Raw genomic sequence first — 22090 nt, 5'->3', positions numbered from 1 at the left:
ATTGTGGTTGGAATACTTTTCTGTGAGTAAGGTCCTGCTTATATTGATATGGTTGATATACTGTATAGAAATATTTTAGAATGTACTTATCGATTTGCAAGTGTTTTATTTATCTTATTCACAGTATAACACAGGGATTCTGAACAGCATAATGATTTAGAAATGGAAAAATAACACATTTTTAAAAAGAGTCATCAAATTTGGTAAAAATTAGCAAAGACAATGGTTGAAATGCCAAAAATATAACACTTAAACACACAAGCACTGGTTCCAGAGACTGTAAGGATGGGGAATATGGAGCTGGGAATGAGAGTAGACAATATATTAAATATAGGGTTAGGGTTAGAAATTATGTAAAGTTAAATGATGAATATTAACTTTACATTGAGGTGATGGTCATTGGATGTCCATAGGAAGTGAGCAGTGCATCCATTGGGGGGATGTGTCCATTGGGGGGATGTGCCCATTGGGGGGATGTGCCCATTGGGGGGATGTGTCCATTGGGGGGATGTGCCCATTGGGGGGATGTACCCATTGGGGGGATGTACCCATTGGGGGGGATGTGCCCATTAGGGGGATGTGCCCATGTGATCAATGTAATCACTGAGATTAGCGTTGCTGGTAAGAATGAATGCCCACAGATGACAACATTTCAAGCTATGCTGCTAACCATAACAGACCTCAGCAAAATAGATCTGGTGTAGTTTACATTTACATTCAAGGCATTTAGCTGACGCTTTTATCGAAAGCAACTTATAATAAGTACATTTTTCAGAAGAAGGTGAAACAATCTATCACTGTTGGTACAGTAAGGATGTTTATAGAACCAAGTGCAAAGCACTAACAATCGCTAGGTTAACCAGTTTCCTGTATCGAACAAACCTAGCTAGGATAAGATGCTACACAACTAGGTACTATAACGAAGTACGACATTCAATAAGTGCATACATTAAGTGCCAGGACATACAACATACAATAAGTAGGGTGGGAGGGGGTGGCTATGCAGAGTATAGGTGACCTTTGAACATAGTTAATACAGCTACCTCAACGCACAGCTAGTAACTAACCCTGTAAATAAACATAAAAAATATATATTTACACATCTTACTACTAATAATATTTTCTCGGAGATCCTGTCTTTCTACATATTGTTTCTAAACTTGTCCTATTTTCTAATGTTAAATCAAAAAGAGCAAAAGAAGGTATTTGATTGAAAATGGATGACAAGATTCGATTTTATATATTTTTATGAGTGAAAGAGACACATACAAAGGCTCTTTGCACTTTCTCTCTCACAAGCCCACATCAGGAATAGCTCTTGCAACCTTCATTGTCAATTATGCATGACTGCTGATAAGTCAATTATTAATAAAGGCCTAAATGACCAGTTACAAATGCAAACATAAAACCATCTGCTGACTGTGGAGGAGGAGTCCTCGCTGTGTAATCGTTGTGAAGATGTATGAAGTAAAGCTATTATCTGTCTCTGTATGTCACTCTCTGTATGTCTCTCTCTCCCTCTACGACAGTGTACTTCTTCTACTGAGCTCTCGTCCGATCACCTAGAGACGGACTAACGGACGACGTAAGATGAGGGAAGAGAGAGAGAGAAAAAAAAAAGACAAGTCCAAGCGCCAAATCTACTCCTCCTTTTTTCTCCTTCTCCTCCCTCTCTTCACAGTCTTCCATCCCACACCCTGCATTCATACACCCACGAAGTATGTCCCACCTGTCTCTCTCTATCTTTCTCTCTCTCTCTCTCCTACGGTTGTGACATGGACTCTCGATCACATTCTCCTATCTTCTCTGCATATAATGCATTATTGAAGAGCGTAGCTCAAAGGAAGGAAAGGAGGAAGAGAGGGGAAGAAAGTGATGTTAGGAGAGAGATAGATGGAGAGAAATGGCGGGAGAGAGAGAGATGGCGGGATAGAGAGAGAAAGAGAGAGAGAGAGAGAGAGAGAGAGAGAGAGAGAGAAACAAAGATAGTAGGGAGAGGTTAAAGGCGCTCATGGGAAGGGGTCCAAGAAGAGAAGACAGACCTTGCTCTCTGGGGGAACGTCAGCATAGGGCAGGAGAAGGAGACACAGGACAGCCCACAGAAGTCCTGTCTGTCCCTCATATGCCACAGCTTGTTTATTCAACCATTTTCAGTGTCTGACATTTGTAAATTAATACTGACATGCCTAACTGACATTGTCCCCACCCCCCCCGACCCTACCGATAACAACCATAAATACTTACTAATACAAGTTCATGGTTAGATTAAGATTAGGATAATTTTTTGCTGTGCGTGTATGTGTGTGTGTATTTGTGATTCAAGGCGCTGTAGCTAATAGTTTTTTTTGTTGGTGATTCATCATATAGATCCGTCATTTATTTGTTTATTTAATTTCCTGTGCTTAGTGTCTTTCATAACTTCTGAATGGCTTTATGTTAATAATAACAAATAAGATTAAGTGACCAGTAAAGATGAGGCGGTGCGTGTGTGTGTGTGTACTCTTGTGTGTGTGTGTGTGTGTGTGTTTGTGCATGTGGGTGTGTGTATAATGAAAAGACAAAAGTAATTAAGGTTTAGAAAGACCATAGGGACATATTTTATTTTCTCCTTCCCATATAGTTAAAACTTAATTTTTATGTAAACTAAAGCAATTTTAGATTGAAAAAAAATAAAGAAACCTCTATGAAGCTGCTATTTCTCGAGTCAGGTCTCTTGAGTCCTGTTGGAAGAGATCTGCAAACACGATGGGCAGGGGGCACAGAAAAAAGATTTAAATAAATGAATCATCAGTAAAAAACGACAATCTTTCTAACCAGGACTGCTTCGACTTGTGAAGAAAGGTCTCGCAACATTTACAGCCATAGCCCGATCTTAACCCTGTGTTTGTACTGCAGTCGCTCAGAACTTTGTGTCCACTTGTTGTTCACCCTTTGACTCTGCCCCTCCTCCTCCTCTCTGACCCCCTCCACACCAGACACACACCTTGTCACCGAGAGAAAAGGCCGAAGTGAGGTGCTCGTTTCCAACTTGCATGGCAAGGGTGTCCACAGTTGTGTGTATGTGTGTGTGTGACCTGTATATCTGCCATTTCTGAAACGAACTGCCGATTTATTTAATTTCAGTTTGGTAGTTGTTTAAAGGACCTGTGTATAAATGTATCTTTGATCTAGGTATTATTAATGCGAATGCAATGCCATGATGCTCCATAGTTAGGACAATGTTTGTTTAATTCACTTGTGTTTTGAGGGGGAAAAATACAATTAGTATAGGGAAAGGAAATCAAGTGATACAATACAACACTGGTTTAGGTCTTCAAATGAGTCTGGTCAGCTTGGTCACTTCCTGCTACCGAAAGCTGGCTCAAGGTTGTTGGAGGTTTTTTAATGGTTGTCAGAAATAACGGAAAGCCAGATATCTTTTCCCAAGACTGATTTTGAAGTGTAAAGAAAAAGCTAAACCTAGTGTTCATCACAATTACCTAGTGATAATGTACAACACTATAACTGGGTAATTACCATTGAAATGCAGTGAGAGATGCAATTGGAAATTGATAATTCTGTAAAATTGCATGCTTACCACTTTTGCTGATGCCAATAAAGAACTCATCAATAGAAGTTTAAGTGTGCTCGATTCTATTTTAAACATCAGGAACTAGTCGTTGCCATTTTATATATTTTGTACCATTTATTTTCGGTTGTGCCATCTGTGTTGCTCTAAACTGCAAACAAATGCAAAGACTTTCTACAGAAACTAAAATGTACAGCTTGTTAAAACCGGTTTTCCCCAAATCACCTCAGGAATCTTCAAGAAATTATCCTAGAGATAAAAAACAAATTTCACTTCAACACTGAGACCATAGTAGAAAGGGCTTGTAAGGACATGTGTAGGTGTTAAACGTACGTTCTATCTCATGAGCTGGTAGAAGAACAGCACAGTGATCAGCAGGAAACCCAGCCCCATCCAGTAGACTTCTGTTCGCACTATGGATCACAGAGAGAAGTTTCACTCAAACATGACTGAGCTGCAATGTTTGCAGCTTAATGCAAATATTCATTAAGCTGCACACATTGCAAATATGCAAAAAAGCATAAGGGTCAGCAGCAAGTGTATAAAAGGGTCATTTATAGTCGCCTTGATGCGTCGTTCTGGCAAGGCCATGAGTGGTGTTTAAAGTCACAGGTTTGCCGTAACGTTGCCTTTGACACGTAGTTCGCACACGTTTTTTGCGCAGTCCGCGCACGGCGACTATCAATTATGCATTATATGAATCCTACATGTGTGCTTTGGTGTCATATGAGTTGACCAAACAAAGATGTTGGTCAGCTCAGTGACCTGTGTAAAGTATCCTGTTGAAAAGTGGTTCCCAGTGCATGGAAGCGTACATTTCATTATTACATTATTTTATCTAAAGTAATTGACATAAGAACTTTGCCTGTGGAAAAAGAGACCAAAGAGTAAGACAGCGTCTACAAGAAGCCTTGCTTTACCGGAGGCGGGTGGCTGCACCACCAGGCTGATTGAGATGGGGGACCCAAGGGCAGGGTGGCTGACCCTGCAGATGAGGCCGGTGCCGGGGGGGAGGCTGCGGCGCTGGAGGTAGAGGTGGGAGGACAGGGAGACGGTCCCGTCACCGTGCTGACGGTGGCTGGATAGGGACATCTCCCCACTCAGCTCTGTCCTCTCCACGTCGTCAGGGGATACCGAGAACCACTCCATCTAAACAATACAATGAATAGATCATGTTTAGTGTACAGAAATGTAAGATATATACTGATGATGTTGGGGATGACCTAAAAGGCATAATGTGACTAGTGCATAAGGTGAGCACCATAGGACCATACAAACACAAAACGAATACGCTTGAAATGAAGGTGCATTTGAAATGAAGTGCAATCAAAATGTTAGTGTACTTGAAATTTAGAACAATTAACTCAGTTTGGTGGTACTTTTTTACATTCCTATTTTGCTCTCAATTTCATCTTTTCCACCGACAGTACCAGCTCAACTTGCCACGACTTGTTGTTGTATGACTTGGTTTGGTTCCAGGCACGTCGTGTTTCCATCTAGAATAGTACCTCTTCAACGTGGGCGGGTCGCATAGCATGCATAGCATTCGCAAAACTGCGCATGCTTAACCACGAGACACATAAACAGACAGGGCTACACACAGGAGTGTCTCCACCTCTGTCATGGTCCACAGCGTGTTCTTGCGCGCTGATCCTGCGGTGTTCAATAATCAATCCCTGTTGTTTACCGAACTCTGATGCTAGTATTTAAAGATGCCGGTGTCGTGCCGAAAATGGAATCCCTGTCGGAAATCACACCCCCTCTCCGCGTAAACGCGCTTTCGCTTATTTCGTCTGTGCTTTCTAGGGTCACATCATGCATACATGTATGACTAGTAAACTATTACGTATTTTACTGCCCTCGTAGTTCATTATCGTGAATGTGACATCTTACGTTGTGGGTCGCCTATAAAATGTAACATCGCTTTCTCTGACAAGTTGCTCATCTTGGGATGATATGCTACTGCTGTACACTATAAACCCTATTTTTGTTAGAAGAAGAAATCGTACATATCGCTTTCTGTAACTCTCTGGCCAATCAATGGCCAGCAGACTGTTTACGTCACGTTAAAGTATCAGAGCAGCTCTCATGGAACCTCGACGGAGGTGAGACTAAAAAAGTACCAGGTACCACATTTTGGCGATGGAAACGCAAAAAAAGGCGGGCCGAGTTGAGGCGAGTTGAGCTGGTACTGTCGGAGGAAAAAGGGCATAACTAGTTCAACTATTATAGTTCATTATAGTTCTAATTAGTTAAATGTGCCTCCTTAAACCGTTATGGCTTTTAGGACATTTGGGCTTAGGAAGACAAGTTATGGTAGGAAAATATATTCTTCTACAGAATTTTTTTATTTTTTCGGTATAAGAAGGTTGGTAATAATGGTAATTATCGAATCGACCCAAGTTGAAAGGTTTTCCATATAAGTTAAGGACCTTGCAATCCAGTGGATAGTAGTTCTGGCAATTGCAGCTCAGTTTGTGGGGAAATTCCTGAGAAACCAGCTTTTCCTCTGAGAGGGACACACGTGGAAGTTCTGAAAAAAAGAAAGTAACTGAATTCATAATATACTGAATTCACACTAACACAGCAGCTTATTTATTTTCATAATCAGTGAAAGAAAAGTCGGAAGGAACTGTATGCCTAGAATTGATATGTTATCATCTGTAGAGGGAAAACTCACGATTGACATGGAGTCTAACGGTCTGCTGAGCCTGAAAGGTGCCGACGTTGACTGTACAGATGTAAGTCCCCTGATCTGATACCTTTAGTTTCCGCAGGGTCAAGGATGCATTACCATCTGCCACCAGCAGGGCGGGGTCCATGCTGGAGCCATCTCTCTTGACTACTACACTCAAAAAAAACTAGAGTCAGAATCTTACTCTCAGGCCCGGACCTTATAAGATGTCCTCCATGGCCTCTCAGATATAGAACCCAAATGTAAGAATCAGCTTGAGTGTTTATTTCCAAAAGCCACCATATGCCACTTGACTTTAGAATATAAATAATAATAAATTACGTACATTTGTCAATATACATTCTCCACACTGGGTGCTGTGGTGTGGTGCCGTGCTGTCACCTGATTCTGAGTGCTCCTGGGATCCAGTCAGCTTCAGGTCCAGGACCCTTTTGCCATGCCCCTGGTGCTGCAACCACCACTCCACAGAGACTTCCTGTCCCACTTCCTGCAGCGCCTCCTGCTGCCTGAAGCCACAGTTTAGGAGCACGTCCCCGCCCAGAGGAGCAGTGAGCTCCTTCTCTCTGGAGAAGACCATGAACACCACTGGAAGAGAGGCAGTCACTCAGACACTGGGCACTTGCATTGAACGGTCAAAGCCTATAGTTTTGACAATGTATACATATATATTATTGATAATGCCTACCTAAACTCTCTGTATCATTAACATTTGTTGGGGGGATGGTTTTATTTTGTGTATTTTGTTATATAAAAAGATTTAATGTAGCATTTATTTTTAGTTACATGAAGAAAACTGTAATATTGCTGTCTTGTGATTGTGTTGTGATGCCCCCAGATTTCCCATCTGTGATTTCATAAAGTACCATCTTTTATGATCCTATGTTATGCAGTGTTATATTATCTTAAGAGGGTTGAGATGTTCACCCTCGGTCAGCAGGGACCCCGACTGGCTCAGCGGCAGGCCGAGCCTCCCCTCTCCCAGGGTCCGGTCTCCTGGCCCTGGGTCTGCTGCTGCTGCTGGTGGTGCCGGGAGCCCCAGGGTCCGGAGCACCAGCGCGGTGCTGAGCCCGCCGCCCTCCAGCTCCAGGGTGGCGATGAAGAAGTGGGCGGGTGCTGGGTGGTCCTCATCATCACCCCCGGCGGCGCCCTGGGGGAAGTGATAGCGGCTGATCTCACACGCCACTTCCTGCTCGTTGCAGTCAGCGTGGAGCAGCAAGTCCACATCAGGGATGGCAGGGGAGGATGCTGAAGAGAGAGGGGTGGTAAGGTGAGAGGGGAGGAGCGGGAGAGTGAGAGAGAGAGGAGTGGAGGGGGAGGGGGGGGGAGAGAGAGGGATGGGTAGGGGAAGTATGGGAGGTAGGGAGGGCGAGAGATGAAGGGAGAATGATAGAGGAGGGGGAGGGGCTGAGATAGATGAATCTGATATTCTCATTGCAGGCATATTTTTAACTGATAAACTTAAAAAGTGGAGACCTGTGGCTTCTATGAGGATGAGGTCAGGATCCGGGACGGTGGGTGGGACGAATGGGGTGAGCGTGTCAGGCACTTGGTCTGGGCTGATGGACACGTCTCTCAGGACCAGTGTAGCCGGACTTCGGGAGAACGGAGCTCTGTCTCCCATGTCATCCAGCCCTGATGCCTCCTCCACCAGGGAGCATGACAGAACCACGTCGGCACCTCCTTCGCCTGGAAACAACACATGTTGATATCCCCATCTCGTGGATATTGATACTGCCTATCTCAGGAGAGTCCCATCTTTTGAAATGGTTTTAACCTGTGACTTTTTGGTGAGAAACTGCATCGAGTTGCAAAGTACAAAGGTCAATGGAATACTTGGATACTTCTAAACACAACTCATCGGGATAGGGCAGGATGTGCTTTGTTTGATTACAATTGGTACTTAAAAAATAAATAAATATTAAATAAAATTGAATAGCAATGAATATCGAATATGAAACCAACTTTACATCGGCCTCCCAAGCTTTATAAACCTAGTAGGCCTATGCCTATGATGGGGCTCGTTTAATGTAATAGGGCTAATTACGGAAATGGTTACATGGTCACGGGGGGTTAATACAGTGGTGTGAAAGTGTGTATAGAAAAAGAGGTATATTCTGAACCTACCGGAGGCGTAGGTCATAAGGTATCCCGTCAAAAAGAGAACTTTAAGCATATTGTCTCACGACGTTTCAATAGGATAGTTTAGGATTTAAACAATAGCCTACAGTCCATATGCTTTCACTTTTGCTATTGAGCCTATTCAATTACGACTTAGGCTATGTTGGTATATTCCTGAAAAACAGTAAAGAATATACAGACGACACATATACATACAACATGCCCACCATATTATGATTTCTCAAATAGATCGAAAATTAATAATATTCTCATCTCCTATCATGTGGATTGCGTAGCAGACCAGACCAGTCTCCCCAATTCGTCCAGCGTATCAAAGTGAAAGTGCGCGGCGCCCTGCCCACCGGTTTCATCCGTCCAATGGCAAGAGCCGGAGAAGTTGGTCATCGGTTGCCATTCAGAACTATTACCCTACTGTACCAGCATGGTGAGAGAAAAAAAAGGCAGAATGCGGGGAAATATCCTACGTGGAAGAGGTTACATGATATTATTTTGGGGGAATTCTAACTTTAAAGTCAGAACTCTTTTTATTCTGACTTTAAAGACTTTAACCTCAGAATTCAGACTTTAAACTCAGAATTCTGAGAGATTTAGGTCAGAATAGAGTGACTCTATTACAAAAATATAATCACATGTGGCCCTTATCCTCTTCCGTAACTCTGAATCAGAACACACAAAAAATCCAGTAAGTATATGAAGGCTTCTATGTAGCTACTCGTTGACTCCATCTAGCGGTCATAAAGAGCACCACATTACAAGACAGACTTAACGGGCGAGCGACAGCCTACTACATCTATGCAGTGGCGGCTCGACTTTTATACATGGGTTGGCCAGAGGGTGTACAAGGCGTTATAAGGGGGTCCATATACTAGGCCTTATAAAGGAAAATACTTACTATAACCTAGTACCTAAGGAACATGCCTACCTGTCCATTTTCATAACCCAGATGCATCTCTCGCTCACACACACACACACACACACACACACACACACACACACACACACACACACACACACACACACACACACACACACACACACACACACACACACACACACACACACTCTCTCTCTCTCTCTCTCTCTCTCTCTCTCTCTCTCGCTCTCTCTCTCTCTCTCTCTCTCTCTCTCTCTCTCTCTCTCTCTCTCTCTCTCTCTCTCTCTCTCTCTCTCTCTCTCTCTCTCTCTCTCTCTCTCTCTCTCTCTCATACACACACACACACACACACACACACACACACACACACACACACACACACACACACACACACACACACACACACACACACACACACACACACACACACACACAATCGTGATCATTATAGCAGTTATCACCAAGAATCAAGGAGGACACATACCATCAACATGAATGATTTTGTAAGACATTCTACCAGTGCTCACAAGAACAGAAGAGTTATGCTCTTCTCTTTTTAAATCAATTTCCTTGAGGGAGTCAAAAGGATCAATAAAGCCTAATCTAATCTAATCTAAATCTGTCCAGAGATAGTTCAGCACTTTGCTGTACATATCTTGGTGCCTATATGGTCATGTTAATGTAGAGAGGGGGACCCATGTCTTGGTGAAACTCACTGAAACAGGTCCTCTCCATCCATGGAAGTGCCTGTCTTGCAAGACGTTTACGAGAGCCTTCGAGAGCCATCCTCATTTGCATAAATCGCTCTGCTTTCATCGACACATGCAGTCATTTTTCCCATATTTAGCAAATAACACCCTTCCAAAATGCAGTGCAATTTTCATGTCACTTTTCATGTATAGGCATACTATTTGAACCATGTGTCTTTTCAATGCAATCTAAATCCTAAATCTAAATCTATATTTTATATCTGGGTTTTATACCTGGGTCGGCTTAGCTCAGGAGGCAGAGCAGTTGTCTTGTAACCTAAAGGTTGAAATCTATTTATCTAAATCTACATCCTAAATCTAAACCTAAATGCTATATCATTTATCTAAATCTACATCCTAAATTTAAATCTACATCCTAAATCTATATCTAGGCCTATGTCTTGTGACGTGGCATTTGATCGGTACATTTCGGCTGTGCATGTATTTTTGGAATTTTTAATTGCTGCAATAAATTATGTTGTTGTTGACTTCTAACATGTCTCTATCTTTGCTGTTTAAATCTAACAGTAGTGTTTGAGTAATATATCGGCGGTAACCACTGTTTTTGGTTGCGAAATGGCTCAAGCTGGGCATTCCGTGGTATTGGATGTGTTTTAATAAAACGCATCGAATGTCCGCTGTTGACGCTGTCACGTTAAAATTGTACCGGGGGCGAAAATTGTACCGGCCTACGTCATCAGTTGTTTACATCTTGACAACCTGCCTGGCAACAAACGACGGGCAATCGCGTCAAATGACGTAGGACGCGAATGTTCAAGAACCTTCCTACGTCATTTGACGCGATCGCCCGTTTCCCGGCAACAGACGATCGCGTCGTCTGTTACTATTCGATTAAACAATTAAATACAATACAAATATAAAGTAAAAACAAGTGTTATCTAGCGATCCGTTATCTGTATTATGTTATTTAGTCTTTTGGAAACATGAGCCGAATGTTTTTTGCAACCTGCCCGGCAACAGACGATCGCGCTGTTTGTTGCCAGGCAGGTTGTCAAGATGTAAACAACTGATGCAAAGGCCGGTAAAATTTTTGCCCCCGGTACAATTTTAACGTGACAACGCCACTGAGGCTATAGTAGGCTAACGATGCTCGCGTCCTACGAGTAGCCTACCCTGGAGTCCTCGTTAGCTACGAGCGTTTTCACGATGCTTTCGGGAAACGGTGTGAAAATTGTACGATGCTCGTACGACGCACTTCACGATCCACATGGCTAACGATGCTTTCGGGAAACTGGGCCCTGGTCAGAACTAATTAGTGTAGGCAATGTAGGCCTATAAGAATTGATTGAGATCTGTTGTATGGATGTAGGATTTCAATTTAGGATTTAGATATAAGATTTAGATTTAGGATTTAGATTTAGATGTAAGATTTAGTTATATATATTGCCATTGCCGCCCCTACCCTCTGGAACTCCAACCCCCTGGCCATCCGTAACTCTGATTCACTGCAGTCTTTCAAAAGTCATCTCAAAACACATCCCTTCAACATCACTTACAACACCTGACAATTTTTTTTTCACCCTCTCTCTTTCTTATTGTCCTATCTTTCTCTGTATTGTTGTTTTGGAGTATTTGTATGTATGTATGTACTGTACTGTTCATTTGTATCCTTTTTGTTTTGTGTTTTTGTAAAGCGGCTTTGGGTACAGAGAAAAGCGCTATATAAAACGTGTATTATTATTATTATTATATAATGTAGGCCTATAATAAAATCAAATGATTCCATTGCTCTTGTGTGGCAGGTCGCTTTCGAGCTGCACTTGCTGTCTCCCTCTGATTTTAATTCAACCATCGTGGTTAAAATGTCCTCATATTGATCAATGCCAGAAGACATAGGCTACTAGACATGCATCATGCTGAGACCAGCGGGTGTCTGAGAATTTCTGCAGGCGTTTTTTATTGCGATTGTTTGCATTAAGCACTATAGGCGCTTCGTTGAGGCTGTGATGAAGTTCACTATTTATTGGACCCTGTCAGTAACATCCCTGACCATAGTTAATCGCGTTTGTAGCCTACACTCAGAGTGAACTCATTATTGCATGCAGGTGTCTTCATTCATAAGAAAATGAAAACATTGGGGAGTATGCAACCTACAAATGATTCTAAAGAGGTCAGAGACTCCGTGCACAGCCCCGCCTTCCCCAGTGAACCAAGAACCCCCGCGCCGTGACGAACGGGGGATTTGACCCCCTTGGTTTTACACAGGAAACTTGAGATAAGAAGGTTAAATCGCCGGGCGTGCCAAGCTGCGACCAAACCGGCTCGGCAGTGTAAAAAGACCTATAGCCAGGGTTCAAGTTAGGTGGGAGCCAGTGGGAGCTGAGCTCCGAGAGAGGTCTGGCTCCCATGAAAGCAGCAAACTCAAATATCTGTGGGGGTCTCTGAAAAGACAGCAGCATAATATTGTGATTACAAATAAAGCTATTTTCCCTGAGCAAGGTACGTTTTATTACTCTGTTTTCTGGGAATAATTGACACAAGCAGAAACCAAAAACCAGCCGTTTTTTCGTTTTTTTCCAAAAATACGAAAATCAAAATTTCGGTTCATTTATTTGTTTTTTGGTTCTTCTTAACAAAACGAATTTACCACTCAATATCTGGTTTCCGCCGGTGGGCAGGTCTTCTTATTGGCTAGTGTGCTTCGTTGCCCTGTGCTCTTCAAAATAAAAGTTCTTCCGTTTGATAATGTCGACAAAAATATTACTGTATTATAGACAGCAGACACAGAGGACCACACAACCCACAGTGAAGACTGACACGGCTTCAAATAACAATAATAGTATTCATAATCATTTGAAAATGAGAACTTCTGAAGTTACGATGACTTCAGTGCAGTTGATGTTTAGCCACACAGTTAATACATGCAGAGTAGACCTGAGGGCTTTACTACGACATCATTGTCCGGCTCTGAACTCTGCGCTCTGTGCGCGTTCACATCAAAGGAGCTGCGATCGCGGGCTGCTGATTTCCTCACAGCCTGAGAGCTATGAGGAATACAAGTGATCACAACACATTTCTGACAGCTGAAAATTATTACATTGCAGCATTATTTGGGGATGACAATAAAAAACTACCATGAATGTGCATTTGAAGGAGAGTTTGCTTTTCAGCTGGCAAATTTCTATAGGCTACTATAGATCCATTTAAAAAAACGTTCCAAGTAGGCTATAGGACATAGCATAATACATCCTGGAATGAGTGAAGCTTGCAGGGCTCTCCATTTTTGTTGGAGAGCAAAATCTCGCAAAATCTCAGAGTGAGATTTTGTCGGCGGGGGGGGGGGGTGGGGATATATTAATATGTGACTGCATACAAATTCGTCCACAGACATGGTGACTAATGTATGATAGTAGGCATTGTTGGCCCTTAAAAACTAAAATTCAGAAACAACACTGCCTCAAAAGGATATTGGCCTAAGCAACACCAGTAGAGGCATATACTTTTCCCTGAACTTTTAAACGTTGCAAACGTGCAAAACATATATTATATTTATGTGGCATTATTAAGTCCAATGCTTAAAAATATATCTGTGGCATTCAGTAGGCCAATGCTGTGGTAAAGTGTGCAAAGTATGAGTATGAATATTTGATGGAGTATGAGTAGGCCTAGGTGTTTCCTTCTGTTACATAGATAGAACTTTATCAATCCCCTGCAGGAGAAATGTGTTAATGTTTGTCCCTATAAAACAATAATGGTAAAAGAAATAATACAAAACATGACGGTAACTCTAAAGTCAAACCGTCCAATCTGAAGGCTTTACTTAACCACTCCCCCTACTCACTTCCACCAATGCAAAGCGAACAGAACTGAGTAGGGGAGGGCGTAGCCCAACTAGTTTGTGACAGACCCAGAGGAACGCAACGCAAATTAAATTTGAACGTGTATTGAGGCTTTAATAAAATCCCGGACGATTTTGAAATTTCACCCGGACGCATTTGATTCCTACCCTTCCACTGTTAAATAGCGGCGCGGGAAAATAAGCCCAGACAGGGCGAACCGGACACCGACGCGAAACGGAGGTGCTTCGACCTGAAGGGGCTTACTTTCGACAATGAGCGGCTACTTGCAAAACGAAAAAATAACTACCAAACGTGTCCTTTTACAATTTATTTGTTACCATAAGTAGTGTTGATCAGCAGAGAAATAGTTAGCCAAAGACGTTGACGTCGCTTAGCAACCGAAGAAGCTGGCGTTGTTGTGAAGGGCCAGTGCAAGTGAATGGAGCGTTCTATGTTGCACAGTAATAATCAGAGGCACTAGTGTTAAGACTATAGATTGCCACAAAGGATTCTGTATGACACGTTCCAATTAAAATGTAATTTAAAGAGTAAATTTACCATTTTGCAAAACACTTTGGGTAGTTTCCTGTTTCGTGCACAGGTTTTAGAAGAGCAAATGTTAGCTAGCCATATAAATGTGAGCCTTGTACAGATAGGCCTAGGATACAGTTTAGACTTCTTGTGGCGAGTAGCAACAAGTGTACTGTGAAAAGTGCATATTGACTACCATCTGGTGGATAGAAAAGATAAAGGTATTTAATCTCATTTCGGCTGGCGGCCGAGTGTGAAGCGGCTGGGATGAGGATCAGCACCGCTAAATCTGAGGCCATGACTCTTAGCAGGAAATTGGTGGATTGCTTACTCCGGGTAGGAAATGAGTCCTTAGCCCAAGTGAAGGAGTTCAAGTACCTCGGGGTCTTGTTCGCGAGTGAGGGTACTATGGAGCGTGAGATTGGCCGGAGAATCGGAGCAGCGGGGGCGGTATTGCGTTCGCTTTACCGCACCGTTGTAACGAAAAGAGAGCTGAGCCGCAAGGCAAAGCTCTCGATCTACCGGTCGATCTCCGTTCCTATCCTCACCTATGGTCATGAGGGCTGGGTGATGACCGAAAGGACGAGATCGCGGGTACAAGCGGCCGAGATGAGTTTTCTCAGAAGGGTGGCTGGCGTCTCCCTTAGGGATAGGGTGAGAAGCTCAGCCATCCGTGAGGAACTCGGATTAGAGCCGCTGCTCCTTTACTTAGAAAGGATTCAGCTGAGGTGGTTCGGGCATCTGGTAAGGATGCCCACTGGGCGCCTTCCTTGGGAGGTGTTTCAGGCACGTCCAGTGGGGAGGAGACCTCGGGGAAGACCCAGGACTAGGTGGAGAGATTATATCTCAACACTGGCCTGGGAACGCCTCGGGATCCCCCCGTCAGAGCTGGTCAATGTGGCCCGGGAAAGGGAAGTCTGGGGCCCCCTGCTTGAGCTGCTCCCCCCGCGACCCGACCCCGGATAAGCAAATGAGGATGAGGATGAGAAATCTCATTTAATTGCTTACAGGGAATTGGTTCTTTCAGGCCACAAGTGTTGGGCAGATTTTTTTCGACATAAATACACTTTAGTGTGCAGTCAAACCACACGGCTGACCACTTCGGATCCAGACATTTTCTTTACTTTAACATTGATAGAAAGCCCCACCTTACGGCAGAGCATCAAAAAATTGATTGAAACTCATATTGCTCCTCTCCACGGAAATCTTTAGTAAAAGGCGAAAGATTTATACGATCTGAAGAGAAACCTGAGTGATACTGTTCACACACGTTCGAATGTCGTTCCATTGTCCCGTCTAATACCTTAAGTGATGTTTTTTAAACAAACAGTAACCTATAGTTGGACTTTTGCAGCAATAATCAGAGGCACCAGTGTTTAGACTACAGATTGCCACGAAGGATTCTGTATGACACATTCCAATTGAAATGTAATTTAAAGAGTAAATTTAACATTTTGTAAGGCATTGTGGGTAGTTTGGTGCACAGGTTTTCGAAGAGCAAATGTTAGCCATATCACCTAAGCATGAATTGTGGCATCAAATGGGCCTTCATGCCGAGCTGTTACACACGTAATGGAACGTACAGACAAATTACTAATTGCAGAAAGGGGGTCAAAATGTCCCTGATCTAGCAAAGAAAATGGAGGCTCTATTCCTGACGCCCATATTGCAGGCAGTACTAAACCAAAATAGGAGGAGCCTATGGCCAAATTTCGCCATGTTCTGGGTAGGCCATCAAGTCCTAAGGAAAGTGGGGTTAAGACCGTGCCTAAAAAGACCTCATGCAGAGAAGAGACCTCCGCTGTATGAAAGGGTGGTGACCTTTGTAAAGTCTGGAAAGTGGCGGGATGTTGGTCGGGTAGACCGAACCTTTGTGGAGAGTTGTTTGAGCCCCGAACGGTCAAGACTGGTTACTGTTGGCGTGCTGGCTGAAACCAGCTGCCTTAGGGTGTGGAGAAATGTCAATGCACCTTTTTTGTTCAATGCATATAGAGAGCTCGCTTGGCAGGCAGTTCAGAGGTGTCTCCCTACACGAGACTTTCTGAAGAGACGGGGGTCATCTAAGAGTGCAAGATGTCCCAGGGTGGGGTGTGGTGGAGATGAGGATGTTTCACATTTGTTGTGGTCATGTGGGGTGGCTCGGAGGGTTTGGCGCTTATTGGGGCCATGGCTGGGTGACCTGTTTAGAGTCCCAACGGAATCAGATGTCCTGTATGGGGTTATAAAGAGTGGTGACGGTAAGGGCTGGGAAAGATGGTGGGCCTTGATTAATTGCACAAAAGAGTCGAAGTGGAGGTGTCGTAACCTAATGGTGTACAAGAGCCTTTTGTTTTCAGCGGAATCAATCGTTAATTTAAGCATAACCTTGGTAAAGGATTATGTGTGGAGGGACAAGGAACGATATGGAATTGTGGTATGTAAGGAACTCTGGAAAATAGAGAACACTGAGTTATGTCGAATTTTGTGTTAACATTTGAATGCGTTGACCTTGCTGTAAAATGTAACTATTTTGCTTGTTAACCTTTGAATGTGTTTTGACCTTGAAACCATATTGTAAAATGTAACAATGTGCCTGACTAAAATAAACGCCTAAAAAAAAAATTGAAAATTGTGGGTAGTTTGGTGCACAGGTTTTCGAAGAGCAAATGTTAGCCATATCACCTAAGCATGAATTGTGGCATCAAATGGGCCTTCATGCCGAGTTCTTACACACGTAATGGAACGTACAGACAAATGACTAAATAGCCTTGTACAGATAGGCCTAGGATACAGTTTAGACTTCTTGTGGCGAGTAGCAACAAGTGTAGTGTGAAAAGTGCATATTGACTACCATCTGGTGGATAGAAAAGATAAAGGTATTTAATCTAATTTCTTTGCTTACAGGGAATTGGTTCTTTCAGGCCACAAGTGTTGGGCGGATTTCTTTCGACGTAAAATACACTTTAGTGTGCAGTCAAACCACACGGCTGACCACTTGGGATCCAGACATTTTCTTTACTTTAACATTGATAGAAAGCCCCACCTTACAGCAGAGCATCAAAAAATTGATTGAAACTCATATTGCTCCTCTCCACGGAAATCTTTAGTAAAAGGCGAAAGATTTATACGATCTGAAGAGAAATCTGAGTGATACTGTTCACACACGTTCGAATGACGTCCGATTGTCCCGTCTAATACCTTAAGTGATGTTTTTTAAACAAACAGTAACCTATAGTTGGACTTTTGCAGCAATAATCAGAGGCACCAGTGTTAAGACTACAGATTGCCACGAAGGATTCTGTATGACACGTTCCAATTGAAATGTCATTTAAAGAGTAAATTTACCATTTTGTAAGGCATTGTGGGTAGTTTGGTGCACAGGTTTTCGAAGAGCAAAAGTTAGCCATATCACCTAAGCATGAATTGTGGCATCAAATGGGCCTTCATGCCGAGTTCTTACACACGTAATGGAACGTACAGACAAATTACTAAATAGCCTTGTACAGATAGGCCTAGGATACAGTTTAGACTTCTTGTAGCGAGTAGCAACAAGTGTAGTGTGAAAAGTGCATATTGACTACCATCTGGTGGATAGAAAAGATAAAGGTATTTAATCTCATTTCTTTGCTTACAGGGAATTGGTTCTTTCAGGCCACAAGTGTTGGGCGGATTTCTTTCAACGTAAAATACACTTTAGTTTGCAGTCAAACCACACGGCTGACCACTTGGGATCCAGACATTTTCTTTACTTTAACATTGATAGAAAGCCCCACCTTACAGCAGAGCATCAAAAAATTGATTGAAACTCATATTGCTCCTCTCCACGGAAATCTTTAGTAAAAGGCGAAAGATTTATACGATCTGAAGAGAAACCTGAGTGATACTGTTCACACACGTTCGAATGTCATACCATTGTCCCATCTAATACCTTAAGTGATGTTTTTTAAACAAACAGTAACCTATAGTTGGACTTTTGCAGCAATAATCAGAGGCACCAGTGTTAAGACTACAGATTGCCACGAAGGATTCTGTATGACACGTTCCAATTGAAATGTCATTTAAAGAGTAAATTTACCATTTTGTAAGGCATTGTGGGTAGTTTGGTGCACAGGTTTTCGAAGAGCAAATGTTAGCCATATCACCTAAGCATGAATTGTGGCATCAAATGGGCCTTCATGCCGAGTTCTTACACACGTAATGGAACGTACAGACAAATTACTAAATAGCCTTGTACAGATAGGCCTAGGATACAGTTTAGACTTCTTGTGGCGAGTAGCAACAAGTGTAGTGTGAAAAGTGCATATTGACTACCATCTGGTGGATAGAAAAGATAAAGGTATTTAATCTAATTTCTTTGCTTACAGGGAATTGGTTCTTTCAGGCAACAAGTGTTGGGAGGATTTCTTTCGACGTAAAATACACTTTAGTGTGCAGTCAAACCACACGGCTGACCACTTGAGATCCAGACATTTTCTTTACTTTAACATTGATAGAAAGCCCCACCTTACGGCAGAGCATCAAAAAATTGATTGAAACTCATATTGCTCCTCTCCACGGAAATCTTTAGTAAAAGGCGAAAGATTTATACGATCTGAAGAGAAACCTGAGTGATACTGTTCACACACGTTCGAATGTCGTCCCATTGTCCCGTCTAATACCTTAAGTGATGTTTTTTAAACAAACAGTAACCTATAGTTGGACTTTTGCAGCAATAATCAGAGGCACCAGTGTTAAGACTACAGATTGCCACGAAGGATTCTGTATGACACGTTCCAATTGAAATGTCATTTAAAGAGTAAATTTACCATTTTGTAAGGCATTGTGGGTTGTTTGGTGCACAGGTTTTCGAAGAGCAAATGTTAGCCATATCACCTAAGCATGAATTGTGGCATCAAATGGGCCTTCATGCCGAGTTCTTACACACGTAATGGAACGTACAGACAAATTACTAAATAGCCTTGTACAGATAGGCCTAGGATACAGCTTAGACTTCTTGTGGCGAGTAGCAACAAGTGTATTGTGAAAAGTGCATGTTGACTACCATCTGGTGGATAGAAAAGATAAAGGTATTTAATCTAATTTCTTGGCTTACAGGGAATTGGTTCTTTCAGGCCACAAGTGTTGGGCGGATTTCTTTCGACGTAAAATACACTTTAGTGTGCAGTCAAACCACACGGCTGACCACTTGGGATCCAGACATTTTCTTTACTTTAACATTGATAGAAAGCCCCACCTTACGGCAGAGCATCAAAAAATTGATTGAAACTCATATTGCTCCTCTCCACGGAAATCTTTAGTAAAAGGCGAAAGATTTATACGATCTGAAGAGAAACCTGAGTGATACTGTTCACACACGTTCGAATGTCATCCCATTGTCCCGTCTAATACCTTAAGTGATGTTTTTTAAACAAACAGTAACCTATAGTTGGACTTTTGCAGCAATAATCAGAGGCACCAGTGTTAAGACTACAGATTGCCACGAAGGATTCTGTATGACACGTTCCAATTGAAATGTCATTTAAAGAGTAAATTTACCATTTTGTAAGGCATTGTGGGTTGTTTGGTGCACAGGTTTTCGAAGAGCAAATGTTAGCCATATCACCTAAGCATGAATTGTGGCATCAAATGGGCCTTCATGCCGAGCTGTTACACACGTAATGGAACATACAGACAAATTACTAAATAGCCTTGTACAGATAGGCCTAGGATACAGTTTAGACTTCTTGTGGCGAGTAGCAACAAGTGTATTGTGAAAAGTGCATGTTGACTACCATCTGGTGGATAGAAAAGATAAAGGTATTTAATCTCATTTCTTGGCTTACAGGGAATTGGTTCTTTCAGGCCACAAGTGTTGGGCGGATTTCTTTCGACGTAAAATACACTTTAGTGTGCAGTCAAACCACACGGCTGACCACTTGGGATCCAGACATTTTCTTTACTTTAACATTGATAGAAAGCCCCACCTTACGGCAGAGCATCAAAAAATTGATTGAAACTCATATTGCTCCTCTCCACGGAAATCTTTAGTAAAAGGCGAAAGATTTATACGATCTGAAGAGAAACCTGAGTGATACTGTTCACACACGTTCGAATGTCATCCCATTGTCCCGTCTAATACCTTAAGTGATGTTTTTTAAACAAACAGTAACCTATAGTTGGACTTTTGCAGCAATAATCAGAGGCACCAGTGTTAAGACTACAGATTGCCACGAAGGATTCTGTATGACACGTTCCAATTGAAATGTCATTTAAAGAGTAAATTTACCATTTTGTAAGGCATTGTGGGTAGTTTGGTGCACAGGTTTTCGAAGAGCAAATGTTAGCCATATCACCTAAGCATGAATTGTGGCATCAAATGGGCCTTCATGCCGAGTTCTTACACACGTAATGGAACGTACAGACAAATTACTAAATAGCCTTGTACAGATAGGCCTAGGATACAGTTTAGACTTCTTGTGGCGAGTAGCAACAAGTGTATTGTGAAAAGTGCATGTTGACTACCATCTGGTGGATAGAAAAGATAAAGGTATTTAATCTCATTTCTTGGCTTACAGGGAATTGGTTCTTTCAGGCCACAAGTGTTGGGCGGATTTCTTTCGACGTAAAATACACTTTAGTGTGCAGTCAAACCACACGGCTGACCACTTGGGATCCAGACATTTTCTTTACTTTAACATTGATAGAAAGCCCCACCTTACGGCAGAGCATCAAAAAATTGATTGAAACTCATATTGCTCCTCTCCACGGAAATCTTTAGTAAAAGGCGAAAGATTTATACGATCTGAAGAGAAACCTGAGTGATACTGTTCACACACGTTCGAATGTCATCCCATTGTCCCGTCTAATACCTTAAGTGATGTTTTTTAAACAAACAGTAACCTATAGTTGGACTTTTGCAGCAATAATCAGAGGCACCAGTGTTAAGACTACAGATTGCCACGAAGGATTCTGTATGACACGTTCCAATTGAAATGTCATTTAAAGAGTAAATTTACCATTTTGTAAGGCATTGTGGGTAGTTTGGTGCACAGGTTTTCGAAGAGCAAATGTTAGCCATATCACCTAAGCATGAATTGTGGCATCAAATGGGCCTTCATGCCGAGTTCTTACACACGTAATGGAACGTACAGACAAATTACTAAATAGCCTTGTACAGATAGGCCTAGGATACAGTTTAGACTTCTTGTGGCGAGTAGCAACAAGTGTAGTGTGAAAAGTGCATATTGACTACCATCTGGTGGATAGAAAAGATAAAGGTATTTAATCTCATTTCTTTGCTTACAGGGAATTGGTTCTTTCAGGCCACAAGTGTTGGGCGGATTTCTTTCGACGTAAAATACACTTTAGTGTGCAGTCAAACCACACGGCTGACCACTTGGGATCCAGACATTTTCTTTACTTTAACATTGATAGAAAGCCCCACCTTACGGCAGAGCATCAAAAAATTGATTGAAACTCATATTGCTCCTCTCCACGGAACTCTTTAGTAAAAGGCGAAAGATTTATACGATCTGAAGAGAAACCTGAGTGATACTGTTCAAACACGTTCGAATGTCATCCCATTGTCCCGTCTAATACCTTAAGTGATGTTTTTTAAACAAACAGTAACCTATAGTTGGACTTTTGCAGCAATAATCAGAGGCACCAGTGTTAAGACTACAGATTGCCACGAAGGATTCTGTATGACACGTTCCAATTGAAATGTCATTTAAAGAGTAAATTTACCATTTTGTAAGGCATTGTGGGTAGTTTGGT

The 22090-nt window shown here is 42.3% G+C and overlaps 2 protein-coding genes and 8 non-coding genes across 12 annotated transcripts in view; 1 reads left to right on the top strand and 9 right to left on the bottom strand.

Annotated features, from left to right (window-relative positions):
* The window catches only part of vamp1b (vesicle associated membrane protein 1b), a 7419-nt gene extending 3800 nt beyond the window's left edge, over positions 1–3619 (top strand). The window contains exons 5-6 of one of the 2 annotated variants that reach the window (XM_056602754.1): positions 1–22; positions 1530–3619. The exon at positions 1–22 is cut by the window's left edge and continues 30 nt beyond it. In XM_056602754.1, coding sequence (XP_056458729.1) covers positions 1–22; positions 1530–1546 — 39 coding nt within the window. In that variant the 3' untranslated portion in view covers positions 1547–3619. The remainder of the gene's footprint in view (positions 23–1529) is intronic. The other variant, XM_056602753.1, reaches the window with a different exon arrangement.
* On the bottom strand, positions 2284–8744 carry tapbpl (TAP binding protein like). 2 transcript variants are annotated; one of them, XM_056602752.1, is made up of 9 exons: positions 8388–8744; positions 7737–7949; positions 7188–7508; positions 6645–6848; positions 6249–6413; positions 6001–6101; positions 4489–4717; positions 3902–3981; positions 2284–2734 (listed from the first exon to the last, which is right to left on the bottom strand). In XM_056602752.1, exons 1-8 carry the CDS (start codon positions 8434–8436, stop codon positions 3905–3907), a joined length of 1359 nt encoding a protein of 452 aa, XP_056458727.1. In that variant the 5' UTR covers positions 8437–8744; the 3' UTR covers positions 2284–2734; positions 3902–3904. The 2 variants fall into 2 exon arrangements, with proteins under 2 accessions (XP_056458727.1, XP_056458726.1); XM_056602751.1 differs by lacking the exon at positions 2284–2734 and adding an exon at positions 3607–3817.
* Positions 8745–15496: 6752 nt separating this feature from the next.
* On the bottom strand, positions 15497–15612 carry LOC130392645 (U5 spliceosomal RNA). Its single transcript, XR_008897034.1, has one exon. It is a non-coding gene; the product is annotated as a U5 spliceosomal RNA (small nuclear RNA).
* A 1758-nt stretch (positions 15613–17370) lies between these two features.
* On the bottom strand, positions 17371–17486 carry LOC130392655 (U5 spliceosomal RNA). The gene has a single exon (XR_008897042.1). It is a non-coding gene; the product is annotated as a U5 spliceosomal RNA (small nuclear RNA).
* A 614-nt stretch (positions 17487–18100) lies between these two features.
* LOC130392625 (U5 spliceosomal RNA) lies at positions 18101–18216 on the bottom strand. The gene has a single exon (XR_008897017.1). It is a non-coding gene; the product is annotated as a U5 spliceosomal RNA (small nuclear RNA).
* Positions 18217–18830: 614 nt separating this feature from the next.
* LOC130392644 (U5 spliceosomal RNA) lies at positions 18831–18946 on the bottom strand. Its single transcript, XR_008897033.1, has one exon. It is a non-coding gene; the product is annotated as a U5 spliceosomal RNA (small nuclear RNA).
* A 614-nt stretch (positions 18947–19560) lies between these two features.
* On the bottom strand, positions 19561–19676 carry LOC130392643 (U5 spliceosomal RNA). The gene has a single exon (XR_008897032.1). It is a non-coding gene; the product is annotated as a U5 spliceosomal RNA (small nuclear RNA).
* Positions 19677–20290: 614 nt separating this feature from the next.
* LOC130392642 (U5 spliceosomal RNA) lies at positions 20291–20406 on the bottom strand. The gene has a single exon (XR_008897031.1). It is a non-coding gene; the product is annotated as a U5 spliceosomal RNA (small nuclear RNA).
* Positions 20407–21020: 614 nt separating this feature from the next.
* Positions 21021–21136, bottom strand: LOC130392641 (U5 spliceosomal RNA). The gene has a single exon (XR_008897030.1). It is a non-coding gene; the product is annotated as a U5 spliceosomal RNA (small nuclear RNA).
* Positions 21137–21750: 614 nt separating this feature from the next.
* Positions 21751–21866, bottom strand: LOC130392657 (U5 spliceosomal RNA). The gene has a single exon (XR_008897044.1). It is a non-coding gene; the product is annotated as a U5 spliceosomal RNA (small nuclear RNA).
* Between the last annotated feature and the right edge of the window lie 224 nt (positions 21867–22090).

The sequence above is a fragment of the Gadus chalcogrammus genome, chromosome 11 (assembly GCF_026213295.1).
Source record: "Gadus chalcogrammus isolate NIFS_2021 chromosome 11, NIFS_Gcha_1.0, whole genome shotgun sequence".
NCBI classification, from domain to species: domain Eukaryota; kingdom Metazoa; phylum Chordata; class Actinopteri; order Gadiformes; family Gadidae; genus Gadus; species Gadus chalcogrammus.
This window is presented reverse-complemented; position numbering and strand designations above follow the sequence as displayed.

Coding starts and splice junctions, on each gene's coding strand:
- tapbpl (XM_056602752.1), bottom strand. CDS start 8,436: ATGCTTAAAGTTCTCTTTTTGACGGGATACCTTATGACCTACGCCTCC. Junction 6,414..6,644: donor CCAGGAGCACTCAGAATCAG/GTGACAGCACGG, acceptor TTTTGAGTGTAG/TAGTCAAGAGAGATGGCTCC. Junction 3,982..4,488: donor GGTGCAGCCACCCGCCTCCG/GTAAAGCAAGGC, acceptor TGTGATCCATAG/TGCGAACAGAAGTCTACTGG.